Genomic DNA, 26033 nt, shown 5'->3' on the forward strand with positions numbered 1-26033 from the left:
ATATCCATAGCTACATAACCTTTCAGAATGAGACCATGATTCACATGACATTTCACTGTGAATGTTGACAGAAATAAGGTGCAGAAGAATTTACATTAAGTTACTAGGTTTTAAATCCTTGTCAGAGTTGCAAGGCATGCATAAAAAGTGTGAAGAAAAGAAAAATAAAGCACTTGAAATTTTCATTGTCTGAAATAAATTAGTAACACAGCCTACCAAAATCCTACTCCAACCCTGAAGATTGAGGCAGCATGGTGCTCTGAAAGAGCATAAGTGGCATAATATTTCACAGTGCAACATCAGGAGACCACAAAATAAAAATGCAGTGGCTTTAAAATATTCTTTGTTTAGAAAACTGCAATTTCTTTGAAACTGGTTTTATGGCTCTTACTGTTGCATCTTAAGATGAACCGGAGGGTAACTTTATTAAGCATGGACACTGCTTACTGCCCCAAAAATGTTGAAAAATGTAAAGTAGTAAACAATGTTAATATTAAAATAATTTTGTCTCAACATGCGATACCAAGAACATATTTCTGCCAGTATTCTCAAGATATGAAGATGATAAAAATAACATTTGGTGATATACTTAATATTAAAAAAAGGTTTTGTAGGAGTCAAAACATAAGTCATACAATATCATTACTAAAAGGATCCAGTACAAGAAGAATGTGATTTCTCTTTAACAGATTTTGAAACACTACAAAAAGGATGTTTAAGAATTAAACTCTTACTTATACCTCAATAAGGCATTCATTTTCACATATTAATGAAAATAATTATTAAAGTCATGGTATTCTTCCACCCATACACGAGTGATCTTTTTATGCACAAAGAAACAATTTCAGTCAAACCTGGACCCATCACATTTTTGCACCTGATCCTTCAGCTGCAAGAGATGAACACTTGAAGGGGAGTGCAGTGACAACAGAAAACGTTTCTGAGATAATTCTGGCACAGCAGTAAAGAAACCCAGATGCACTGGAAAGTCCTTACAGCAACATTCCAGTATACACATACACACAAAGGGGATTCTGTTGTCTTACAAGAAGAATGAAAGAATCCATCATTGGAGTCACATATATGGCAGATAGTGGTTTACGATTTTTTTGTCATCAATTCAAGATTGTTCTTTAAGCACAAAAATTCAGATAAGTTTTCATATTGTTATCACAGTGAATGAACACTTAAAGTGACAAAATGTTTACAGACATTAATATTTTTATGAAAATGTGTCTCAAGGTGTTAATTAGAAAAAAATTAAATTCACTGGGACATGGGCATATGAACAGGTAACTGGACACGACTGAAGAAAGAAAGAGGAAAAGAAGGGTGAAATGTTTGTTAAGGTGACATAATTTGAAACAGAAGAGAGAGAAAGTGTAACAGCAAGATAAATAGTAAAAGACAAGATACATCATTAAGCTAGCAAGATGGAAGTTAACAAACGCTTATGCAAACAATAAATTAAAGGATAACAATCCCTCGATGGTTAAAGGGAATTCAATTTATGGGACGGGAAAGAACCGTGAAAATAAATTCTGCTAAAATCAGAATCATTCAGATTGTGGAAAAGAGGAGTTTAAGGAATTCAAGATAATCAGAAGATACACTACATTATAGGGTTTATACAAAAACCGACTTTTGAAAAAACCGGTTTTCGAATTCCAGTATTCCAAAAAAAAAAAAAAAAAAAAAGGTTTTCGAATTTTTACAAAAAACGAAATATAATTAAAACAGTAAAAAATATTTATACTTATTTCAAAATTATTCAGTTTATTTAATATTTATGGAACTACAAAAATATAATAAAGTAAAATATACTCCATACAAAACCAAATAAGTGAAAACTAAAATCCGAACAAAATATAAATTATAAATTTTTATTTCATTTAGTATTTTTCTTCAGGAAATATGATTTCAAAAAACATAACATGTCCACTGAATGATTACTTAATCTTGTTCTTATTCTAGATACAAAATTGCCTGAAATAGAAAATATTCTCTCACTGGCTACTGAACTTGGTTTTATCATTTTCAGGGCATTAAATAATAAATCTAAATTGTTTGTTCTTTTATTGGTTGCCTCAAATACTGAAAATTCGGCCTTCAGTGTCTTCGGATTTGATATTATTTCTTCAGGTTCCTCAAGAAACCTATGAATTCATTTTTCCATGGCTTCTTTTAGAGCATTGTCCTGATTAATGGTTTCTCCATTTCCGATATATTCATCATCAGAATCTGTTTCCATACAAGAATTTGGATATATTCTAGACAATATTTTTCCAGATAACTTAATAATATCGAGTTTTGAAGCTAGTGGAAATACATTAGATTTCTTTGTTGAAATGTTTTGTGGATTTTGTAAATATAGCAAAAGGGTTACCAATCCAACTTGTCTTCTTTCTTGAATTCATACTTCTAAACCATTTAATAATTTGGAACTAATTTCAGCCTGACTCATGAAGATTAGTTTTACTACAATATGCTTGTGCCCGAAGCGATTTCAGGTCAAAATGTTAACGTTTTTAATTAATTAATTTTTACATATTAATTCTAGTATCTAAAACCGGTTTTTTAAATTTTAAAAACCTGTTTTCGAATTTTACTAATTTATCCAAAAAACCGGTTTTTAAAAACCGACAAACCCTACTACATTATGAATCTCCTGAAGTGTAAATAACGTCAATTTTTGAAAAAACCCAAAGCATAAGCAGACTTTCAGGGACATGATACAAGACAGAGACAAAAAAGCATTGTAGATCCTAACAGTCCCCAAATTCAGAGCTGTGGCAGCACAAAGTAATGTTAATGTAAATAAATGGCAAAGCTGTCCTCATTCTTAAGCAACCTTCATCAATTGTGTCCAGGCTTACGTTCTGCCCAGCTGACCATGTATTGCAATAAAACACTAGTAAATCATAAATCCCAGAGTTAAAGACCGTCAAGCAGCCACCATGTACAGGGTTTAAACCCCTCTTTCAGAACGACACATAAAAGGTTAATCACCACACGATGACATATGGGGGATGGAGGTACAGCTTTATGCTCTGACCACATGGGAAGGAGCATAAGATACTAATCGATTCCATAGGAGGCTAAATGGACTTCAGGGTCAGCCTGGATGTGATGAGAAAAGGAAAATTTCCTGCCTTTGCCAGGAATCAAACCTTGTTCTTTAGAATAGTATGAATGTCAGACTTTTAGCACAACTGTAAATTGATCTAGGAATTCTGTATATATTGTTAAAGGATTTGGTTCTCATTTCATTTTTAAAAACTGTGTAAGTTTATACCACATCACAGGCGAGGTGTTTAAATTTTAGGCAAGATGAAATTGCGTGTCACTCCCATGGGTTCAGGAAATTCTGACAAGTTAATCTGCAGCCATTTTAGAATATGGATCATAACTGCCACCCATGACTTTGAGATATTACCACACTATGTACTGATAAGCTACTATTTATCTTTACTAGCAAGCTTAAAAGCAAGCTTGGAATAGTGTACTCTTTGGGGTACATTTATGTTCCAATGAGATCCATGGCCATTGTTAAGTGACAATTTTCCCCATCATTTTGTTGAACTACATGTTTAGTAATGACAGGTAATTCATGCACTCATGCTGCAACCAGGTTAATAGAAATGTGAGTGACCAGGCCTGGTTCCCCATGGGACAAACCTCCTAGAGCCTGTTCCTGTGGTGTTCATATTGTTACTGAGCTCGCCGAAGGTCACCAGCTGGCGCATGCATGTAAGCCACGCATGAAAAAACTTTCAGAGTTTTCCTTTCTGATGACATAAACTGGATACGTGTTTGACAATTAGTTTCCCAGATATAATTTTTTTTTATTTTGGATACCTTTCATCTGGACACTGTAAATATTGTAAATAACTCGTCTATCTTTATACTTCAGCCCTACCTTCCTCAAGATTTCAAACATCTTATTCCACTTTATGTTGTTAAAAGCCTTCTCCAAGTCTACAAATGCCATAATTGTATCTTAATTTTACTTAATCCGTCCTTCTATTATTAAACATAAAGTCACAATTGCCTCTCGAGTACCCATACTTTTTCTAAAACCAAAATGATACTCATCTAGTGCCTCTTCAACTTTCCTTTCTAACTGCATTATCATAACTCCTATAAAATGGCTCTCATTAAGCAGAGTTCAATTGGCGAGGAAATAATGACAAGTGGTGACTGGAACGATGAGAGGGGCACTTCATCCACATATATGTAAGAAGAGCATCAGTATCAAACAAACTTCACCAAAGTAATTTTTATCGAATGAACGAGAGACTGCAGTACGAATTCAAAGTAACTGATAACCTATAATAATCTTATTTGAAGCAACTAATTTATTGCAAATCTGAACCCAAACAAGGAACATTAAAAGAAACAAGCCATGACACACCAACAGTCAATGTAGGAGAACATTTAAAACCAAATTACTTATCTTATTTAAACCTATTCATTCCAAACACAAATAGCATCCCTTCAAGTCCAAAGTATTCTCAGCACAGAGTAAGAAAGTGTCAATAAATAATGCTAATTACAAAATCACAGATGGCGATGTGCTTCTCCTACCATCTAGACACTACATCAGAATAACACAAAGTTGTAAAGGTGTCGGTAGATGAACATGCTATATGACACACAACAAAGAATACCACAGGTAATAGATTCATATCATGTGCACAGGACATATTTCTTAGGTTGCTTTTCATCACTAGATTGTTTTATTCACCACATGATTAAATGTGGGGGGGGGGGGGGATTTCTCCCTGCTTTGGGTTTTTCACTTTAAGATATGAGCTGCCAAGCAAGAAATATTATCAGAATATTCGTTTTCAGGCAAAGAAGCCAGAAACTCTGAGAACAACAAACAGGAGGACATGGAAAAATTTAAGTACGCGGTGCAATCGGAAAGTTTCAAGACTGTGTCAATAGCGGGCGAACCGGATGTAGTACGAGCTTCTGCCTTTAGGGGGTGCGGCCTACATTCATAGTGAATCAGTGTGCCAGTCGGCATTTGTTTCTTAGTTACGGGCGTTTTGGTAGTGCATTACACCGACCCTCCTGCGATTTCAGAATGGCATGTGCATCAAATTTTGCCAAAGACTCGCCAAAACGGCTACGGAAACCTATGAAATGCTAAAGCAAGCATTTGGGGAGTCCGCAATGGGTCGTGCACAAACTTTTGTGTGGCATTCACGTTTTAAAAATGGCCGAACCTCTGTCGATGTTGACGAGCGTTCTGGACGACCATCTTCGAGCACAATGCCTGAAAATGTTACGAAGATTCGGCAGGCTATTCACAAAGATCGACGTCGTACCATCAACGACTTGTGCGACATTGTTGGGATAGGCTATGGGACCTGTCAGCTGATTCTAAAGGAAGAACTCCACATGCGACGCATCGCATCCAAGTTTGTGCCAAGGCTCCTGTCTGAGGACCAGAAGCAGAATCGACTTCTCGTTTGTCAGGAGCTCAAAGATCTTGCAAGAACCGACCCCAACTTCCTTTCTAAGGTTTCCTCTTCCCAAAGATGAAAATTCAGCTAAAGGGAAGGAGACGTGAGATGATAGAAGAGATTCAGGCAGAATCGCAGATGGTGCTTGACAGGCTGACAAAGAAAGATTACCATGGATGCTTCCAGGCTTGGCAGCGGCGCTGGGATCGTGTGTTCACTCCCAGCGGAACTACTTCGAGGGTGATGGATGAATTTAATACCTGAGATAAGTGTACGGGTTTTTATAGGCGCTGTCTAGAAACTTTCCGATCGTACCTCATAATTCAAATTAGAACCAGAAAAGGACCACAGTTCTGATGATGATGATTCTACAATTTATGCTGTAACGGCCTTGCTTGCATTGCGTGCTCGGCCGAGTGCACTGTTGGTGTGGGATAGAGATAGCGTGTTATTCCCGTGAGTCACAGGCGAATCAGTTTCACTGTGTCTCTCGTCGCGGATTGACGTTGATAATATGGTGTACAGTATTAAGCAACGTGTGTTCTTAGTCGAAACATATGCCAAATATTCATCCTACGGAAGATGCCGCCATAAATATCGCAGACATTTTCCCAGTGAAAGTGTTCCTAGCAGGCCCAATATAGAGATATTAATAAAAAAATTCGTAGTACGGGATCAGTTTTGGATAAAAAGAAGAACAGGAAACGGAGTGTATTGACGGAAGAGAAATTGGATGAAATTGGGGCTTTCTTAGAAAAAACTCCAAGGAAATCTTTGGCACGTTTAGCTGCACAATCTGGCGTGTCATTGGGATCTGCTCACACAGCAACGAGACTTCTGAAATTGGACCATATAAGACCACTGTTGTTCAGAGACTCACAAATCCTGACACTGGTGCTAGGATTCGTTTCTGCAATTGGTTGTTGGGATCCGTGCATGATGGGATTGTTAATCGAGAGCTATTGTTTTTTAGTGATGAAGCATGGCTGCATTTAAGTGGATATGTCAACAGTCAAAACAACCGCTACTACAGTTCCGAAAATCCACATCAGTTGCATGAACATCCTCTTCATGACATTAAGGTTGGAGTCTGGTGTGCAGTTACCTCCAAGAGAATAATAGGGCCGATATTTTATAATGAAACAATAAATTCTGAACGTTATGTAAATTTAATACTTAGACCCTTTTTCCAAGAAATGACCAATGAAGAAAAGACTTATGGTTTCTTCATGCAAGACAATGCTACAGCTCACACAGCTAATCGGTCGATGTTAAGATTAAGAGAAGTGTTTGGTGAACAAGTTATTGATCAGTGGCCTCCACGTTCCCCAGATTTTTACCTGTCGGGCATGCTGAAGAACAAAGTTTATATAAACAATCCGCACACTGCAGAAGAACTTAAAGAAAATATTCGACAACTGATTTAGGCAATTACCCCAGAAGAGCTTCGTCGAGTGTTTAGAAATATGTTAACGAGATGTGAAGCTTGCCTGCAAGCACAAGGAAGTCACTTTGAACATCTTTTGTGATTTAAGGTAAGAACAATTAATGTAATAACATGTATTAGTGATGAGAAATATTCGTAGTTCGCTGATACTAGCGGCACTGAAACTGATTGGCCTGTGACTCACGGGAATAACACGCTATCTCTATCCCACACCAACAGTGCACTCGGCCGAGCACGCAATGCAAGCAAGGCCGTTACAGCATAAATTGTAGACCCGGTACTATATCTTTGCAGTCTTATTGCGGCATGAGTTATTGAAGCTTACAGATGTTTCACCATGTATCTGGTATTAATTGATTAAAATATCAAAGGTGCTTACCGCCTCTGAAACTTCAGTGAATTTCTACCAGACTACATGATGCAACACTCCAGAAGATAGCAAACTTCTCTATTTATCTCCATGAGAGCCTGATATCTAATTTCACTTGTTATGGTTCAAAGTAGGCTACAACAGCTTACAGACTCAAATGACAGAGCCAATACACAAAAGCTTCCTGTACTATGACACACTGTGTGTAAACCCATTATTATACACTCACTTGGCACGAGAGGAAGGACAGCTTCAAAATGTGGCAGGTTACACAATGCGACAGTCCGGAAGGGCCAGCATCTCACGTAGCTCCTTAACTCTGAATGCCAGCTGCAATGCACCTTGCCCATCAATCAGCATCACAAGACAAACTCTGCTATAGGTTATGGGTTGATAGGCGCATCAGCTACTCTGGCTATTAGCGCTCTCTGATGTTAGTACTCTGTAAAAATCATGAAATGTTATACACAAAGCAAATACTTCAATTTTCATGCGTTGCAAACTGTTCCTTTTCGGTTTGGAATTCCATGGTTCTGCAGCTGCTAATTTCATTAGGAGTCCGTAAAAATTATTTTGCCCACAGGCTCATTACAAACTAAGCTCCTACTTTAAACCATCTTCCTCAGTTCATAAGAAGAATAGGTCTTGTAGTATTGTATCCATGTGTATGTAGTTATTTAATGATTATAGAAATGACTGACTGAATTTCATAAAATTCAATATGAACTACAAGAGGACAATAAAACCACTCCAAAAACAGTAAACAAGATGACTGTGGTCATGGGGTGGGCATTTGTTGTAATGTTATCATGGAATTGTTTATATAAAACTAATTTCTATTGTAATAAATCTTTGGTTCTACTCACACCTCCACAGACACTGAAATACTTTAAAGAAAGATACTGCAATTGCGTCATATTGTGGTTTGTATATTAAAATATATATTAAAAGTTTACAGTCACTCACAATTATAATAATAATAAAATAGTATTAAAAGATTTAAAACATCATTAAATACACTACTAGTTTCGGCTACATTCAGCCATCGACGGGTGTATGCTGTATAAACCTATCACCATTTTTTACTGATTTATAACGTTATTCATATATCACTGTCTTCATTCTTGATGTTGTTCTTGTTCTTTACCGTTTCTTGTTTTTGTTGCATTATCATTAGTCCTTATTAGGTTTATATTTTGTATTTTGTGTTTGGCATCGTTTTGTGACTGTGAATTAAAGTTTTAATTTCATTAATGACAATTGAAATTAGAGAAAATAGAATATATAAAAAACAAAATAATTGGTAAAAATAAATAGTAATATAATAAAACCAAATACAAAAGTAACCATGTAAACTCACCCAAGAAGCAATAACTCACTCGTAGTATGTGAACGGAGAACACTGAACTGTACAGGATTGGAGCTGGTAACTGACTGTGGGGCTAGTGGGTGAAAGGTGGTTTGTCCGGGTTTGGGTCAAGGTACTGAAGTGTTTTGAAGATAGGGTTATTAAGTTCAATGCCGTTATCATTGAGGCATAAGTTTTGTTTATAATTTTGATATATGTAATATTTTTCTATTGTGTCCCTATGTCTTTTGTTTTTTACTATTTTCATTATGTCCATTACAATCAATGAAACAATGGACATAATGAAAATAGTAAAAAACAAAAGACATAGGGACACAATAGAAAAATATTACATATATCAAAATTATAAACAAAACTTATGCCTCAATGATAACGGCATTGAACTTAATAACCCTATCTTCAAAACACTTCAGTACCTTGACCCAAACCCGGACAAACCACCTTTCACCCACTAGCCCCACAGTCAGTTACCAGCTCCAATCCTGTACAGTTCAGTGTTCTCCGTTCACATACTACGAGTGAGTTATTGCTTCTTGGGTGAGTTTACATGGTTACTTTTGTATTTGGTTTTATTATATTACTATTTATTTTTACCAATTATTTTGTTTTTTATATATTCTATTTTCTCTAATTTCAATTGTCATTAATGAAATTAAAACTTTAATTCACAGTCACAAAACGATGCCAAACACAAAATACAAAATATAAACCTAATAAGGACTAATGATAATGCAACAAAAACAAGAAACGGTAAAGAACAAGAACAACATCAAGAATGAAGACAGTGATATATGAATAACGTTATAAATCAGTAAAAAATGGTGATAGGTTTATACAGCATACACCCGTCGATGGCTGAATGTAGCCGAAACTAGTAGTGTATTTAATGATGTTTTAAATCTTTTAATACTATTTTATTATTATTATAATTGTGAGTGACTGTAAACTTTTAATATATACTTTAAAGAAAGTAGAGTTCATAAATTGTTCTCACATATTGCTCATTAGTGTCAGTACATTAAACAAATGAAATTAAAACTAAAACTGAACTTTTATCTTAACCCTGACTTTTAAAGAGGCAACTCCTTCATAACAGATATAACAGTCATAGTTCCATAATTTCACCTTCTAGAATTAAGGTAATGGCATTTTTTATTACGAAGCAGACACAATCACACCGTTCCTGTTATCAACTACATTTAAAAAAAAGATGTAACACGTGAAGGTGAGTTTGCCATTATTCACACCCTGGCACTTGCAACCCAGTGTAAGGAAACTGTGGAGTGCTATTCCAACAAGATGGGGCTTAGAACAGATGCTTCTTGAAGCACAAACAAGCTCAACCATAAGTCTGCCAATGGATGTAAACACAATGCTGGCAACATCCAAATCAACTTTTCCCTGGCCCAGTACTGCACCCAGCTCCACATTCAAGTTTAACAGAAATGTCTGCGTCCCACAGCAATACGTTGCACCAGCCCATAAACCTCCTGGACAAGATCACGTTCCTAAGCTTCTCACCTTTTACCCCCATAGTTCTTGATCCTCATGTGCACCACATGCCTGCTAACAGTGCGACCATCAATCATGTACACATTCATACTAGAAATGTTTTTAAAAATTGTTTATAGATACAAAGGAAGAAAATATTACAGTTAAGCCTAAAATTTATAGACTGACTAACTTCAAAACAATGTGAAAGTTTCTCCTCTAACAACGAAGGTTTTCAGTAATGGAGAAATATAATATAATAATAATCAGAATACATCTGTGAAAGAGAAGTCAATTCTTGCATTTGGGTCATTCTATATTAAGTCAACAAATGGAGTGACAACACTGGCAGAATTAATTATGATGCTTCTTCTTCTTCTTCTTCTTCTATGGCTCTCCGGTCCATACTCGGTCCATGGGCTCCTGTTCCATTCAGTCCTATCCTCTGCTCGGATGTTAGGTCCATCTGTCAGGCTTTGATTGAGGTTTTGAAACATCTTCCTTTTTACGGTGCAAGGTTGTTAGCCTTGCGACTAACCCCCAACCTGGAGGACCAAGGTACCTGTCTTAGTCTGACCTCTCCCCCTCGACCAATCTGGCTAGGAAGGCCCTACCAGTAGCTATGCTACCGCCAGCTAGTCAGTTTTAATATGTGAATCCTAATGAAGTAGCGTACATCTACTGAGTTACTTATCTGGTATCAACATTTTACAGATATTACCAAGTTTCAGAGAGTATACACAAAAGAAAAATGGCACACATGTCATATTAACAAACATAACATGGCAATAATTTTGGAATCTTTGATAAGATTCACATTATTTTACCCTCAAACTTTAGACCTATAAGAACAAATCTGGAGAAAATCTGCCTTACTGCTCTTGGAATCAAATTTCATGGTACATTTTGGATCAAAACTCACCACAAAATTTAGTTCTTTCTGTACGCTAGAAACAAATTGATATTTATGTTATCACATATCTCAGAAATGTTAACAAATGCAAGTATTAAACTCTCTACAATTTACCACCCGAAGGCACGCACTGGTGTGTATTAATATTAAAGTTGCAGCTGACGGCACTACTCAGATAAATGGGGCAAAATAAGATGCAATCTCATTATGTTGCAAAAATTTCAACTTTCATACCCATTTGCTCATAGACATGTCATTTATACCAAAGATATGTTGACATATGGCAAAAATATACTCAAAATTCAGCACTACATTCATTCTCTACTCTGAAATAACCCTGTCTCTAAATATATCTATAAGAACGTGTGCATTCTAACCTGAAGCACACGTAGGTTCCCGTCCAAGTACCTTTGCATTTGTGGTTAGTACATGATCAATAACAACACTACTTATATGTTCCTTCCCAATTCAGGATAATAATTCTGGTAGCATTTTATATGTTTGACCTATCTTGATGCTTGGAGCATTACATTATCTTCAATCCATAAAGAATCTTCTTTCTGAGGTGAAAACAAAAACAAAAACAGAAAGTGGTCAATGAGGCTGAATAAATTTTTCACAGAACATTCTTGTTTTTCTTGAACAACAAACCATCATAATCATAGGCAATATATGTCTGTGCTGTTTAACTTCTCACACCTGTTATTTGGTGTTATAAACGATGTGGACAGAACAGAAACAGCTGTAGTGACCTCTCTGGAGTCTAATGGGTTAAAAACATGGTATGTTTGAGTTCCTGGTATTGCAAGTGCATAACTATGTACAGTTATTAATACATTACAAATAATTCCTTAACGTTTTCTGGTCATAATATATTATAATGGGTAGTATAATGTATCAACAGAATTTAATGGGTGGATTTATTTGTATTTTATGTAAAACCTTATACTATGTGATATCTTTACAACTGTACAAATTGCACATGTATTATTCAGACTTATAACACATCCTACTACCATCCAACTACCTTAGAGATCCATGCAATTAAATAAAAATGAATGCATGTAATCTAATGATGTGTAAGTTGCTGATGCAGTAATTTAACAGTTTATGAGATATTTGAAGTTGATGACTTGTAGATCTGCATTTGCAGCTAGCATTTACAATTCTCAAGGCTTGATGCAGAAAAGTATAACTTAAAAAAAGGAAAATTTTCAATGAGCCTCGGAACTATTGTCATCGAGTTAGTCTGTCATTATGTACTGTTTGTACTATTGTCATATCACCAACAAGTTCAATTAGAAGTAATACTTTCAGTGTCTATGCACCATACATACAATTCTCATTCTAAGTGTTGTACACATACTTATCGTTTCATAAACTCATGTCCTGTTTAACAATACACATATACAAGAATATACTGCAAACTTTACTGAAATACTTGGGTGTCTTTCTTTGAATTATACAGACTTTTTTGAGGTTATGCAACACATTTTTCTTTTTTTTTGACTGTATCCACTCAGTTTTGCAGATGGTGTCAATTATTGTTATTAATTGTGTACATCATACATAAAATGTTTAATTAGATCCAAGGCAAACAGACAGTTCAAAGCCCAAAAACAATGTTTTATACCAATCAATACCCTGATACGTGTTCTTACACGCTGGCGACATCTGTCGGACATAGCGAATACTAAAACTCGTCTCACAATGATATAAGTATAGACTGCAGACAGATATTGCGCAACAGCCAATCATCAACAACGCAAGTTTTGAAATGTGAGCAAAACGGTTTGGAAATTTTTTTGAAAAAAACTGCGGAAGAAAGAACTGGTCAGAAAAAGTAAGTGTACCACAGAAAGGACAATGCTCATTCCTTCATGTGGACCATTAAATCTAACTGGCGCACAGTATTTTTGCGGAGTTGGGTAGGTAATCTACAGTGAACAGCCTTTTGTGGTGGAAAACATGAGTAAATTTAAAAGAAATACAGATGTACATAATTTAAATACAAGACGTAAACATTATCTATATGTGCCAAATGCTAACTTTACTAAATATCAGAAAGGAGTGTACTATACAGGTATCAAGTTGTTTAATAATCTTCCACCAACAATTAAAAGTCTAAATTATGATATAAAGGTATTCAAGCCTGCATTGAAAGATTACCTCCTTACTCCTTCTATTCTGTAGATGATTTCATCTCTGCTGAAAATGTTTAAGCTTTATATCCATAATCTACGTATATCAAAGCAAGTTTTGTATTTATATTTAAAATTCTGAGGTTTATGTATATTAATTTGTAAAATAATTTTTCGTACTTGTATTGCAGAATCTGAAATTTATGTACATTGATATGTGAAATACGTTCTTGTACTTGTTTTGAAAGTTCTGAAGTGTATGTATATTGTATGAAATGACATGTTCTACATCCTTTGGTTGAGTCCTAAAAGGATCTATGGAATGTAAACAAACTCTACTCTACTCTTCTCTGGCTCCAACAACATATTTATTTTCTTTCGTGGGTAATGTGAATGCCTGTTCCAACACAACATAAAATACAAGTGATAGAATAATATATAATCCTTGTTCGGATCAGAATTCGAGATAAGACTGCAAAACTACAAAAGTGCGTATTTTCAGCTACTGACATGGCTTCAAATCATTCATACACAGTTCTGCATCATTGCCATATTATAAATGTTTACCAAGAAATATTACTGCATGTAGAATTTATAGGAATATTTTTGTCCTAAGCATATCACCAGGCAAACTTTACATGTATGTTTCCAGTTTGCAGTGGTTTTGCTAGTTATCATATTCACACCAAATGCAGATTTTACGCAGACACCATTCGCTACAACAAATTCTACAAATATAGGATTTCAGAAATTGCGGGCTTTTCTCTCCAAAATTATATCACAGTGTGATATTTCGGATCTCCATATGAAGTGGTCCTAGTGTGTGGAAGAAGACAAGTGGCATTACACCAATTTTTTTTAAAATCGATCGGTGCTTGAAATGCTTAAAGGACAAAAAATACACACAGTGTATGTTGATTTCGTAGCTGGCATTACTATTCTGAAAGGAAAGTAGCTTAAAAAATTGTTTTCAAGATGTATAGCTTGGCACCGCAGGTTGTAATGTGCAAATTTTGTTAGGCAGAAGAGGCTCAAGTTTAGTTACTTTCCGTCCTATTTGTCAGCCTCAAAGTTCAGTTTAATAAAGTGTTTCAATGTAATGTTTGACAATACACCTGCAACTATTACAGTTTACTCCATCAGCAGACAGTCCACTCAAAAAGCAATAACAGGAGGGGAAATGATTAACAATGAGCAATATAAATTGTAGTATTTAACAAATGCTATTACACTGATGAAATGGGTGGTGAATGTAGCACACTTGGGAGACTTAGTTGGATTTGATTAATATTAAAATAGACAGTGTGTGAGGATGAGGATTGGATTGATCTTGCACAGGAGGATAGGATACAGTGGCTGGATATTTTGTACGGAATATCATACAACTTCCATTTCACATTCACATGGAATGCTCAGACGGTAGGGTCCATCAGAAATGTACCTCAAGAGAGAATATTAAGCATCTAGTTTCCATACCCTTGCAGAAACAATGGGGCAGAAGTTGGTCTCCCATTAATGTACACTACACCGACCATCTTCTGCGAAGTCAAAACACTCAACTCATTAAAGTCATGTTTACTGACAATTTAGGGTTCACATATTGTAGCTGGCAAGTGTTTACTTAGCACTCCTGCTTCATATTTAGAGAGTCCTAGATTCACATCTGTTCCCAGAGACCGAATATCCTGACATTTGCAAATTGAAAAATTAAATAAAAAATATGTACTTAAAGGATTATATTTTATTTCATTGGTTTTAGTATTTGAAATTAAAGCAAATCCTTTGAAGGCCAGTTCAGTGTAACATTTACAATGGGCTTTATAAAGTCGACTTAATGTAGACCTGCTATTATTACTTTTGATACAGGTTCAACTATTTTAAGATAGGTCCCAGGGATGGATTTCTACGAAAAAGGCAATGAATATCAGATTCTGTGGATGCAGGGAATTTATTGTCACCATGAGCAGCTACCAACCATTCAGGTCCCTGCACCAGACATTTAATGATATTATCACTACAAATGGCGCGGCTAAGAGCAATTCTGGGAATACTTGCTACTGTGCAGTTCAGAATATTTTATCTTACAGACTGCAATCTATCAAGAAATGTAAAGCTAAAAAAACACAAAAACTGAAACTTTATACTCGATCTCTCACATCAAGGAAAGACGACTGAGAAGGCACTTGTCATCTGGGATGCTGCTACACGTATTCTAAGTTGAGGGTGTCTAACGATAGTGTGTTAAAGAGAACATTTTAAATTACGGGGGTGAGGGCCTGCAGAAACTGAAAATTAACGAGCTGCATAAAGTACACTCATCAGGTAGTATATGAATGATACACCATGCAAGATGAGATGGGCAGGACATACAGCACACACAGGAGAGATTATAAATGCTCTGTAGATGGAAGAACACTCATGAGACGTAGCACAGCTGAGAGGGAAACATTAAAACACATCTTGTATGTGATGTGTTGGTATAGACTGGACTGATTTCAGATTAACTGTTACTTTTGTAATGTGTATGAGGAGTTTTGTAGTTTTGTCAATTTGACAACCAGACAGTGACTAATTTGCCTGTCATATCCTCTCTTTCCAGTATTGTAAAAGCACTGAATTGGACCAAGACAAGGGGCGCCCCGTCAACCATGGGGATGACTACGAGAAAAACTGTGACAAATACTGGGACAGAGACTTTCACAACTGGAACAACAAACCTGTCTCTGACTGGGACAGGGACGAACTTTATGCCTGGTACGACAAAAATGTGGAAGACTGGGACTGTGCCACAGAAAACTGGGACGACAACAGTCTCAAGAACTGGGACAAGGACTTCACGGAAGACAGACCCCCAGGTACGTGACCAAACATCTTATCATTTTGTGTTGCTTGCTGTTAACAAGGGGGATATTTGGCTCATAAAAGACAAGCAGTAAAATGTTTGATACTAGACAGTTTTGCTCCTGATGCCAAGACAACATATGCAATTGGTACATATCTGAGCTAATAGATTTTATCATCTATTTATATCTTAATTTGTGGTTTATGTAAAGGAAGTGTCAGATGCTCATACAGTGTAGCATAGATGACAATATTTATATTCCTGCTTTTAAGTTCATGATCATGCTATTTCTTGCATGGAAATTTTAGAATGCCGTCTTCTGACAAAGTGTCAACAAACTGTGAAAGTGTGGAAGAATGGAGTAATGTTTTCATATTTCTTATCTTTAATTTCTAATGCGTTAATCTGTTACGAGAATAATGGTTAATTGCAAATGTCTGTAAACAAACTGCTAAGGAAAATATTGTTAAATGAAGATTTCAGTTAACAATTATTACACTATAGCACCAAATTTCGCTGGTTATGTGCAGCTCATGTTACTCTTACGATTATAAAAGGAAGGAAGATGGGCATTTCAATAATCACAAGGCATGCATGTACTGTGTTTGAAAGAATATTTATTGTAACTGGCCACTTCATTGACGTGGGGGAGGTGGCATGGCAACATTACGATGGATTTTAGGGAAATATGTTTTGAGCCTCTGAGATGACTGGAAATGGCTGACCACAGCTTCCCATATGCAGGTGTTGTTATTACTCTTGATTAATCTTCCAACTGTAGGCTGCAACTTATAGTGGCAATGATATCAAATATTTTCCAAGTGGGCACAATACTTTTTATTTAAGAATGATCATAATCTCCTGCAGTGGAGAACATGACCACATTATGCTACTGAAAATGTTATTATTGGATGGTACCACACCAACGACCATGAAGTTGTAAACCCAGCGTCCCTGAATTAGGAAATGAATATACACACTAAATATTATTGACCAGACTGCACTATATACAGCATTACATATAGGAAGATAATATTAAAATCATCTCCTAACTGGTTCGAACACTCAGCAAGTACATGAATTATATGCTCCTGTCAGTATGAGACCTGAGTTCTGACCACTTACCTCACAATTACACTTTACATTCTGACAGCAGACCATGCTTGGCATTTAAGTTATAACTGAACCTATAATTAAGCCGTCCAAATACTAATTGCTGCACCGTATTTTATAAGTTCTTCATATGAATCTGTTATTGCACAAAAAATTGTGAGTAAACACAAAACAGTCATATCTTATGTGTATTTGACATCTTGTCAATGCCTTGTTTCCTGAGACTAATGCCGGTCAATGTATAATTTTTAGAAACCATCAGAAATAATAACTATCATTAGGACTACCCGAGCAGTTCTTAGGAAGTGGAAATGCCAATATATACGGCACAATATAGACTAGTATTATAAACTTCAATTTAAATTACAGGCTGATTTTAGAGACAACTAAACTTCAGATCACTTATTTAAACAATTGCCTACTACACAAGTCCCACAGACTGTAATTTAATACATCAGGAAGGTCACCACCATCTGTGGTGACATTCCTCTTCAATTATGATGGACGGTCCATTCAATGGGCAAATTATAATATGTGGCGTACTACGGAAATTATTTAAATCATGCTGTATGGGTAGGATGCCTTAGAACATGCCTGTAATTTTAATACATTGTTACAGCCAACAATTCACGGCCTTACGCAACAGAACTGAGAGACTTCGAACCACTGAGACTTCTAGGGGAAGGAGGTATAAATTTCCGTTAGCACTTGCCAAATTAGTCGTGCCTATCTCTGCTGATAAATATAGGCCTGATTATCTGTAATCCTCTAGATAAATGGGCAAAATAGTAGAAGTAGTACTAGCTACAGCAGTAGAACAGTAGCACCAACAGCTGATCTGGAAGCATGAAATGTGTCACTGCAAAACATAATAGATTTAAGCCTGTGTTGTAGCTGTTACTGTATGCAGACATGTGATTATGATCAATAGATATATCTAACCACAACCTTCACAAACCCTGAATCAAATCTTTATTAATAATGTTTGAGCAAAATGAAGCATCCGAAATATTTTCTTGCTTCAAGACGTCATGGTGTGGTTGAGAACAGTTGGAAACAACTCAAAATTCTTTTATGCTTAAATTAAACCAAAAACACATTTTGCCAACAATATCATTCTGTTTCTCATTGCTGACTATTTTCTTGAATGTTACCTGGAAAAAGTTGACTGACAAATGGTAACCATTATTAACCATTGTGTCTTTATCTTGGTACAGATAAAGACCCACAAATTCATAATGTTAGCACTAAATGCACACAATTACACTAATGTTTGATATTACACAAAACGTTTATAAACAATAATGATCTTTATAAAGGGACAGTCTACAAATACCTGAGACCACTATTTAGCAGAAAGCAACAAGAATCATAACCGTGTACTGTTACAGGTTTTAGAAAGGTGTATAAGGCGTGGAAGAACTGCGGCATGGATAACAACACGACATATGCGATGAAAATCATGGACATCCCCGTTGAAGGCGACCGAGAAAAATACCAATCGGAGTGCTGCATCCACCAACTCTGCTCCCAATTTCCATTCTTGGTAGCACTCTGTTACGCATTCAACACAAAGTCAAAGATGTGTCTCGCACTTGGTGAGTACTTGAAAAACAATTCCTGATTCCAGGATGGTTGAGAAGCAAATTGAACAATTTTACAACAGAAGTGTCAGTGCGTTGTAGTGCCAAGTAATACTGTAAAATTTACATAGTTGCAGAGGTACATCACCCTGATAACACAAAGAATAAGAACCAGGTTCAAACTTAAATTCCTAGCATTCCATGTTTTCAGAATATGCGTACTCTGCTGGAATCAAAACCATCAAAAGTCTGTCAATTAGTGTCAAAAGTATTACGGATAAGGACAAATTTGCTGTACTTAGGCCTATAAATCAACATTAGCTTAGGCCTATCTTCTGCATAACAGTGCTTTTAGTGCAACATCTTAAAATTGTTATTAAACCTCTATCTTCCATGAAACCTAATTGATATTTTAATATGTACACATCTATCTGTATGTCCCTTATTCCACATCCTGTAGTTAGTCTAATTTGTGAATCCAATGAAAGTTAACTGATATATGTACAGTCTATCTGAGTGAAGAACTAGCTTGACCTTCATACACAAGTGCCCACCTGCAGAGATGCGCATCCCTCATATTTTTTGCATTTCTTAGTTTCTCTTTTTAATTCAATGATCACTGTCAGTACCTGCAACAGAGGGAGTGTTCTTCGTATCGTTTAATATTTTTAGGACCACATTCAGGATGCCTTCAAGTTTGAGATAGTTATTACTTTAGACAGACAATATGTATGATATGGCAAATCCTCCTGCTGAGCAAGATGGTCTGGTGTACTGAGTGTACATCAGTTTGAATGATTCAGTCAACACGTGTTGCGTGCTGTGTTGTTAACACACTGTCCTATCACTCATGTTTTGTGTGAGGAATCATGTTTATTCAGAATTTATAACTGTTTATAGTAGCCTATAGTGTACATAGCAGTAAAATAAGTTTCAATAACAACTGAATCATTTTAGAATGGGTAGCACAAGGAGTAACCTTCATGTGGACCGGAAGAAGAAGGGTCAGCGTATTATTTATTTGCTTCTCAAACATCGAGTGCAGTGTCCTGCATGGGCTGTGGGTTTTGTCTCACAAAGAGATGTACAACAGGACCGTCTACAGATTGTGCTCCATCCCCACTGACGAACAAATCTGCTGCTTCTTTGTAAACAATCTTTCAGTTTCCAGTCTTCTGCAGAGGATCAAATTGCAGTAACACAGTTGTCAAATTCAACAGATAACGCAGTAGTATTCACTGACCCCTAGTATCATGAAGTGTCCTTACAGTAACAATAATACATTATTATTTTTCCAGACTATTATCCTGGTGGAGACTTGTACCATTTGCTCTGTTACTGGGGCAAGTTTACAGAGACTGCAGCAAGACTCTACGTAGCAGAGATAGTCCTGGCTGTAGAATACCTGCATCAGGTAGGCAGATTTCACTTCACTTGTCCGCATTAAACTACTTATGTGAATGTGAGGCTATAACTTTTATATTCTATTCAATGTCATTTTTATTTTCTGTGGTAAACAACAATAACAGTATATATGACTTCTTAGTTAAAGCGATATAAGGCAGAAATGCAAAATAGTAGTACTGCCACATTAAAAAGCAGCATACCTTTCAGATCAGTGTCATACACCGGGACTTGAAACCAGAAAATATACTGATTGATGCACGCGGCCACATCGCAGTCTGTGATTATGGGCTGTGTAAAATCTTCAACTGCCACACAAAGGTAAAGTTAAATCCACCTTATCTTTTGTTGGGTTTACTTACAGGGTCACATAGGCTACATGGACCACACTCTGTCTGGCACTACTCCTTGTTTAAGACTGCATAGTTTACAGGAGGACAAAATCTTTATGTAGTGATTCTTAATTGAAAAAGTGTAAACAAATGTCACAAGGTCTTTCAATTAGAGGGGATGAACTCAGAAGTAATACCTATAGCTCTATTAGAGTTTCATAAATTATTGCTGTTATGCAATTCATACACCATTAACATGCTGTTTACTATAACAGATATGAAATATATTAGATAAATAAGCCTGGTTCTTACTTTGCGGAAACTACATCAGTTAACAAGTGGTTTACAGAAAGGGCAACACTGGATGCTAAGGAGGATAGAGCAAGGGGCTAGTCCAACTAACTAAATGACTAGATGGCTTACGGAACGCGAAGGTTCATCACCGAATTAACCAAAGCCCTTCGCCGGACACTGTTCTGGGGAAACAAAATCCAGTCTCCTTCAACTCCTATCTCCCAAAGATCCTGCCTGAGATTATCCTCCCATGTATGTCTAGGTATCCTTAGTGGACCTTCCTCTCAGGCTTCCCAATCAATAACCAATGAACACCATTTGCCCCATCAATGCGTGCCACATTCCCCACCCATCTCATTCTTCTTGAATTAATCACCCTGAAGAGATTGGGGGGAAAACAAATTATTAAGCTCACCATTATGCAGATTTCTCCATGCCCCTTCGTCTTCTCTCCTAGGCCCAAATATCCTCCTCAACTCCCTATTCTCAAACATCTGCAATCTATGTTCATCCCTCAGAGTGATATACCATGTTCACACCTATACAAAACAGGAAAAATTATTGTATTGTATATTTTAAACTTTAGGTTTTTATAAATCAGACCGGAAGACAAAACACTGTGAACTGAAAAGGAGCACGTATTTCCAGTATTTGGTCTCCTTCTAACTTCCTAATGAGTATCGTTTTGATAGAGACAGGCCCCTACATATTTAATCGTGGGCTGTGACAGAGTGAGCTTGTAGGCAGTTACCAGTGTTTCAGAGGAACATACTGTCTCCTACCCAAAGGCTGAAGTGAGAAGTGTTGGGAAGTGGTTGGTTTATATAGGGTTAGGAAAGGGACCGGGCCATGGTGATTGTCCAGCCAGAGACCAGGAATGAAGAAGGAAGATGGAAATTGTCCAGGCCTATTGAAAAGAGCCCTAAAAGGGCCACGTATAATCTCTCTTCTTACCCAAATTCTCTCTAGCTCCTTGTTTCCTATCAGCCGAGACTCTCCATCTTCCTTGCAGTTAAAGTGAAGCTGCAAAACCTGATTTCAGACCACTATAAAAAGGCTCTGTTTCAGATAAGTGTTACTAAAATCCTATGTCACGTTGACAAATGTGCATTTTCCCCCTCCCATCTCTCTTTAACCTCTGGTTTTAGATTAAAGTATTAACATGCATGCAGTCTCTTGAGAAAACTTCCACGGTCATAACGTCATTTATATTAGGTGTGTTATTGATAACTTCACTGTTTTCAGGTTTGTGGACTAAAGTGATCTCCAGATGGCAGATACCTAGCTAGTGGTGGAAATGACAATATGCTGTACATTTGGCGAGTTGTTGCAGGACGAGCTTACTCACAACCCCAACCTTTATACTCTCTCAGGTAAGTGGATACTTGATGATGTAGTTTCGTATTTGTGAGATGAGTGGACGTTGTATTCTATCATATTAATTCCATGAAAATAATAAAATGTGATTGTAGTATATATTGGATCTTGAAACTGTTCTAGTATTGCTAACTTGATTATATTTTAGTCAAACATTCTTGGACTGTCAGTCACATCAGTTGGTTAAAAATCACCAGTGTTTCAGGGACCGTCTCGATCTCCATGATCATTGCTTTAGACACAAAAATGATTTTCACAAGGGAATGACAAACACGTTTTCAGTTTAGTAGAATTGCACTGCAAAAATTGTGATAATCCATTCCAATAGAGAGATGCTTATTTTCCTGCTGTGTTGTAATTTCCAGTGTTTGTAGTGCACATCAAGCAGCTGTGAAGGCATTGGCATGGTGCCCATGGCAGCCTAGCATATTGGCAAGCGGTGGTGGAACAGGTGACAGATGCATTCGCTTTTGGAACTGCAATACAGTAGGGCACCTCTTAAATGGCGGGTTAGGGACCAGACCCCCGCCATAAAGCGAAAATCGCCGTACAGCGGATCTTTGCCTTTTTTCACTTGCAAATGCATATCAAAGCCTAATAAGATGTTTACACTATCATATAGTAAGTGCACAATAGCTCTAGGCCTAAGAAAACGATATGAAAGTAAAATGAATATCAGTAGTACACACATTGTGGCTGGTTTGATCTTCAATCCACACAACTAAAAGTTTTTCCATGTAGGCAATAAGGCTATCTCTTTTTCTTATGACTTTAGAGTTCATTGGTGTGGCACTTTTAATTTAATTTAACCTTTTCTCCTTAGCGTTCACGATGGCAATAACAGTTTGGCGAGCTAGGCCTAGCTTACGTCCTATCTCGGCCATAGACATTCCTTGTTCACGAAGTTTAATCATCTCTAACTTGATATTTAAAGTAAGAGGCTTACGACTCCTCTTTTTATCACTACTACCCTTTTATACCATTGTAATTACACTGTATTAACACAAAAATATTATATAAAGATACAGTTTGTAATAACTGAAAAATTGCCAGAAATACATAGAGAGGCGGAGCGCACAAAAGCTGTAAACAGATTGAATCAGCGACGAGAAAATGGCGCCGGACGCACTTCTCTGACTCAGGTGTTGAGCGCTGTATTAGCGAATCGCCGTAAAGCGGAGCACCGAAAAGCGGGGCCCTACTGTACTGGTTGTTGTTTCAACACCATCGACGCTAAGTCTCAGGTTAAACCTGGATATTTACAGTATTTAAGACCCCTTGACTGCCATGACTATAGAAAGTACATAACTGCTTAGGCTGATGCACTGTTAAATGTAGGAAGTTAAATTTGGCACGTAGTTATTAAGTGAATAATTATTGTTTTATTTAAAAATGTAGGCAGCCATCTTGGTGTTGTGTCAAAAACCAGCATTTCAGAGACACTGATAGTGACGATGGATCTAGTATCTGAAACATTGATTTTTCACTCCACATTGACATGTCTGGTCATTTGAGAAGATTTTATAACAAATATGTAACGTGACTTGTGTTTGTCAATTTACAAACATCTCAAATGTGTGGACTGTTCCCTAACTACTGCATGATTATCTTGTTGAAGCTTGTAATAAAATGGCCATTACCTTCATATTCAACTACTGTCTTCTGTTTGTTAGACATTATTATCACTAAGGGAAGGTTTATGAATGAAAAGTCTTTATGTGTGTGTTAAACATTTTTTCATCCTCTTAGTTCATAATTGTCTTAAATTTTTAAATCTGTTGCTCATTTGTCTCCTTGGACTGGGTTATTTAGTGGAAGAGTACTACATGTATTTTGTTACTTCCTTGAATCCACTGAAATATTTACACTGAAAAAATTTCTTACAGGTATGCAGTCTTCAGTGGTCAGCTACATACAGAGAACTCATCTCAGGTCATGGTTATGCAAATAATCAACTAATTATCTGGAAATATCCATCAATGACAAAGGTAAATGATCATAATTTTAATGAGATGAAATGTTAATAGAGAAGCGATTGAAAATGAATTGGTTATTTCTGAATGGTTTGTATTGGGAGATGTCTACGAATGTTCACTCAGGATATTTTCATGTATTTTAAAATTATACATATATAATTGTTCATTGTCTTTCTGTCTGACTTAGTGTTTAGCACGAAGAACATGATGTTTCTGATGCCCAGTCAGGCACCCATTAACAAATATTTTGTAACCAAAATCTTCTTCCCCTACTCTCTATTTGCTTCATCATAAATCATAAGTCAGTATACGTACTTATGCTGCAGTACATGGCACTAACAACCCATCCCATGAGAATCTGAAATCTGAGAAAATGTTTTTCCAATACTGTCATGGAAAACTTTGTAATTTATGTTTATTTTGATATTGTTCCCATCACCTTTACTCTGCCGTGCTTGAGGGAATGAAAGAAGAAAATGGGGTGGTTTTCCTGGCCTCTCAATTTGGTCTCCACCCACAAGTCCTATGCTTCTTCCTCTTGACCTTTCTTCTGTCTCTGTTGTGTTTCTTAACCTATCATTCCCATCTTTATCACAGCCTCCATTATGAACATTTTCCTTTCACTTTCATGTTCAAAGCCTTCTTTGGGATTTGTCTATTATTCATTCTTAATAAGCCATTGCCCATACCATCTCATTCTGTTCTTTGTTAGATTCTTTCTCATTTTTTAATTTTTTACCTATCTCTTTTAGTATTTCAGTCTTTGCTTCTTAAAAATCACTTCTCTGCTGCCATTAATCTAGTAGTTCAGGATTTTACTATTTAACATAAGAATTATGATCCTTAAATGCCTATTAATTTGGATTGAAACTCTTTTATTTTGATCATTGCACTGGGTGAATATTTTAAATTTGTACATGGACCACAGACGTAAATAACTTCTGTGGTCCCCATACAAATTTATAAAGTATTTCCATAAAATATTTTTCATCTAAATGTCAGACAGGATCTTGTCGTCCAAACAAAACACTAACACAATACGAATACTAGTACCACCTTCTGCGGGCAGAGTCAGTTTGTATTTTTACTGCAAGAGTTTATTGCCAAACCCCAAAGCTGGAGAACTGGTCCTTGCGTACTTTTATCAGTAAAATTAGAGCATTGATTAAGTTAATTAAATCAAGTCTTGAATTAATTTCAGGTTGCTGAATTAACTGGACACACAGCACGGATATTGCAACTGGCTATGTCTCCAGATGGAAGCACAGTGTTGTCTGCTGGTGCAGATGAAACTTTAAGATTGTGGAAATGTTTTGCTCCTCATCCTGCCAAGAAGAAGAAAGAGGTAAGAGACTCTAAGGCTGCTCCGAGCATGTTTAAGGGAATTAAATGATGAAATTTGGTCACACAAATTATAATGTATCTATTGAAATCCTGTTGTTGAGTGGACAAATAATTTGTTGTTATTGTGAACTGTCTAGTAACTTACATAAATGTTCAAGATGCGTACTTATGTGGAGTGTTATGCAGGACTACTTGTGATATTGGTGATATGTACATTTATTTGTTTTATTTATACAATTTTATTTATTTATTAAATGGTTTAAATTATTACAACAGTATTTTTTTTATTTATGGCATTGTTTTCACCCACCTGTTCACAGTGGTCACTTTTATGAATGTATTAATACAATCTTATTCGTGAAAAATTGTATTAGCAATATTCATACTTTATATGGCGACGTTGAGAAACCGTACAATCATTACGCCTCTGTTAGGAAAGGAAGATACCACTTTCCTGGAGGACAGTGATCAGAGAAGTTTGTTATTCATTTTGGTAATTCAAATTAATTGTATATGCATTTGTTGTGCTATCACTGCACACGTTGCGAATGAATATAAAATGA

At 36.3% G+C, this 26033-nt stretch overlaps 2 protein-coding genes across 21 annotated transcripts in view; one reads left to right on the forward strand and one right to left on the reverse strand.

Annotated features, from left to right (window-relative positions):
- Window positions 1–12778, reverse strand: part of LOC147874745 (F-box/LRR-repeat protein 4-like) — a 22549-nt gene extending 9771 nt beyond the window's left edge. For 2 of the 14 annotated variants that reach the window (XM_087343190.1, XM_087343188.1), the window contains exons 1-3: window positions 12092–12754; window positions 11442–11827; window positions 7521–7733 (exon numbers count right to left, since the gene is read on the reverse strand). The gene's annotated coding sequence lies outside the window, so the exon portion shown is untranslated. Of the gene's footprint in view, window positions 1–7520; window positions 7734–11441; window positions 11828–12091 lie in introns of those variants that run through there. The other 12 variants (XM_087343180.1, XM_087343177.1, XM_087343185.1 and 9 more) reach the window with 12 other exon arrangements.
- A 143-nt stretch (window positions 12779–12921) lies between these two features.
- On the forward strand, window positions 12922–24140 carry LOC147874746 (uncharacterized). 7 transcript variants are annotated; one of them, XM_087343198.1, is made up of 9 exons: window positions 12922–12992; window positions 15805–16060; window positions 17780–17848; window positions 18552–18758; window positions 20042–20157; window positions 20358–20468; window positions 22019–22146; window positions 22516–22601; window positions 24037–24140. In XM_087343198.1, the coding sequence occupies exons 1-7, from the start codon at window positions 12945–12947 to the stop codon at window positions 22034–22036; spliced, it is 825 nt and encodes a 274-aa protein (XP_087199324.1). In that variant the 5' UTR covers window positions 12922–12944; the 3' UTR covers window positions 22037–22146; window positions 22516–22601; window positions 24037–24140. The 7 variants fall into 7 exon arrangements, with proteins under 7 accessions (XP_087199324.1, XP_087199322.1, XP_087199323.1 ...); XM_087343196.1 differs by having other exon boundaries at window positions 22525–22771; XM_087343197.1 differs by having other exon boundaries at window positions 22525–22601.
- The last annotated feature ends 1893 nt before the right edge of the window (window positions 24141–26033 follow it).

Source organism: Zootermopsis nevadensis, unplaced genomic scaffold (genome assembly GCF_977971745.1).
Source record: "Zootermopsis nevadensis isolate Lab colony 2312 unplaced genomic scaffold, Znev_1.0 Znev_ptg000005l, whole genome shotgun sequence".
Lineage (NCBI taxonomy): Eukaryota > Metazoa > Arthropoda > Insecta > Blattodea > Termopsidae > Zootermopsis > Zootermopsis nevadensis.

What these genes read in the sequence shown, in the direction of transcription:
- LOC147874746 (XM_087343198.1), top strand. Translation starts at nt 12,945, where the DNA reads ATGTGGACCATTAAATCTAACTGGCGCACAGTATTTTTGCGGAGTTGG. An exon ending in GAGACTTCTAGGGGAAGGAG is followed by an intron (nt 17,849 to 18,551) that starts GTATAAATTTCC and finishes GTACTGTTACAG; the next exon opens with GTTTTAGAAAGGTGTATAAG. An exon ending in CTGTAGAATACCTGCATCAG is followed by an intron (nt 20,158 to 20,357) that starts GTAGGCAGATTT and finishes CATACCTTTCAG; the next exon opens with ATCAGTGTCATACACCGGGA.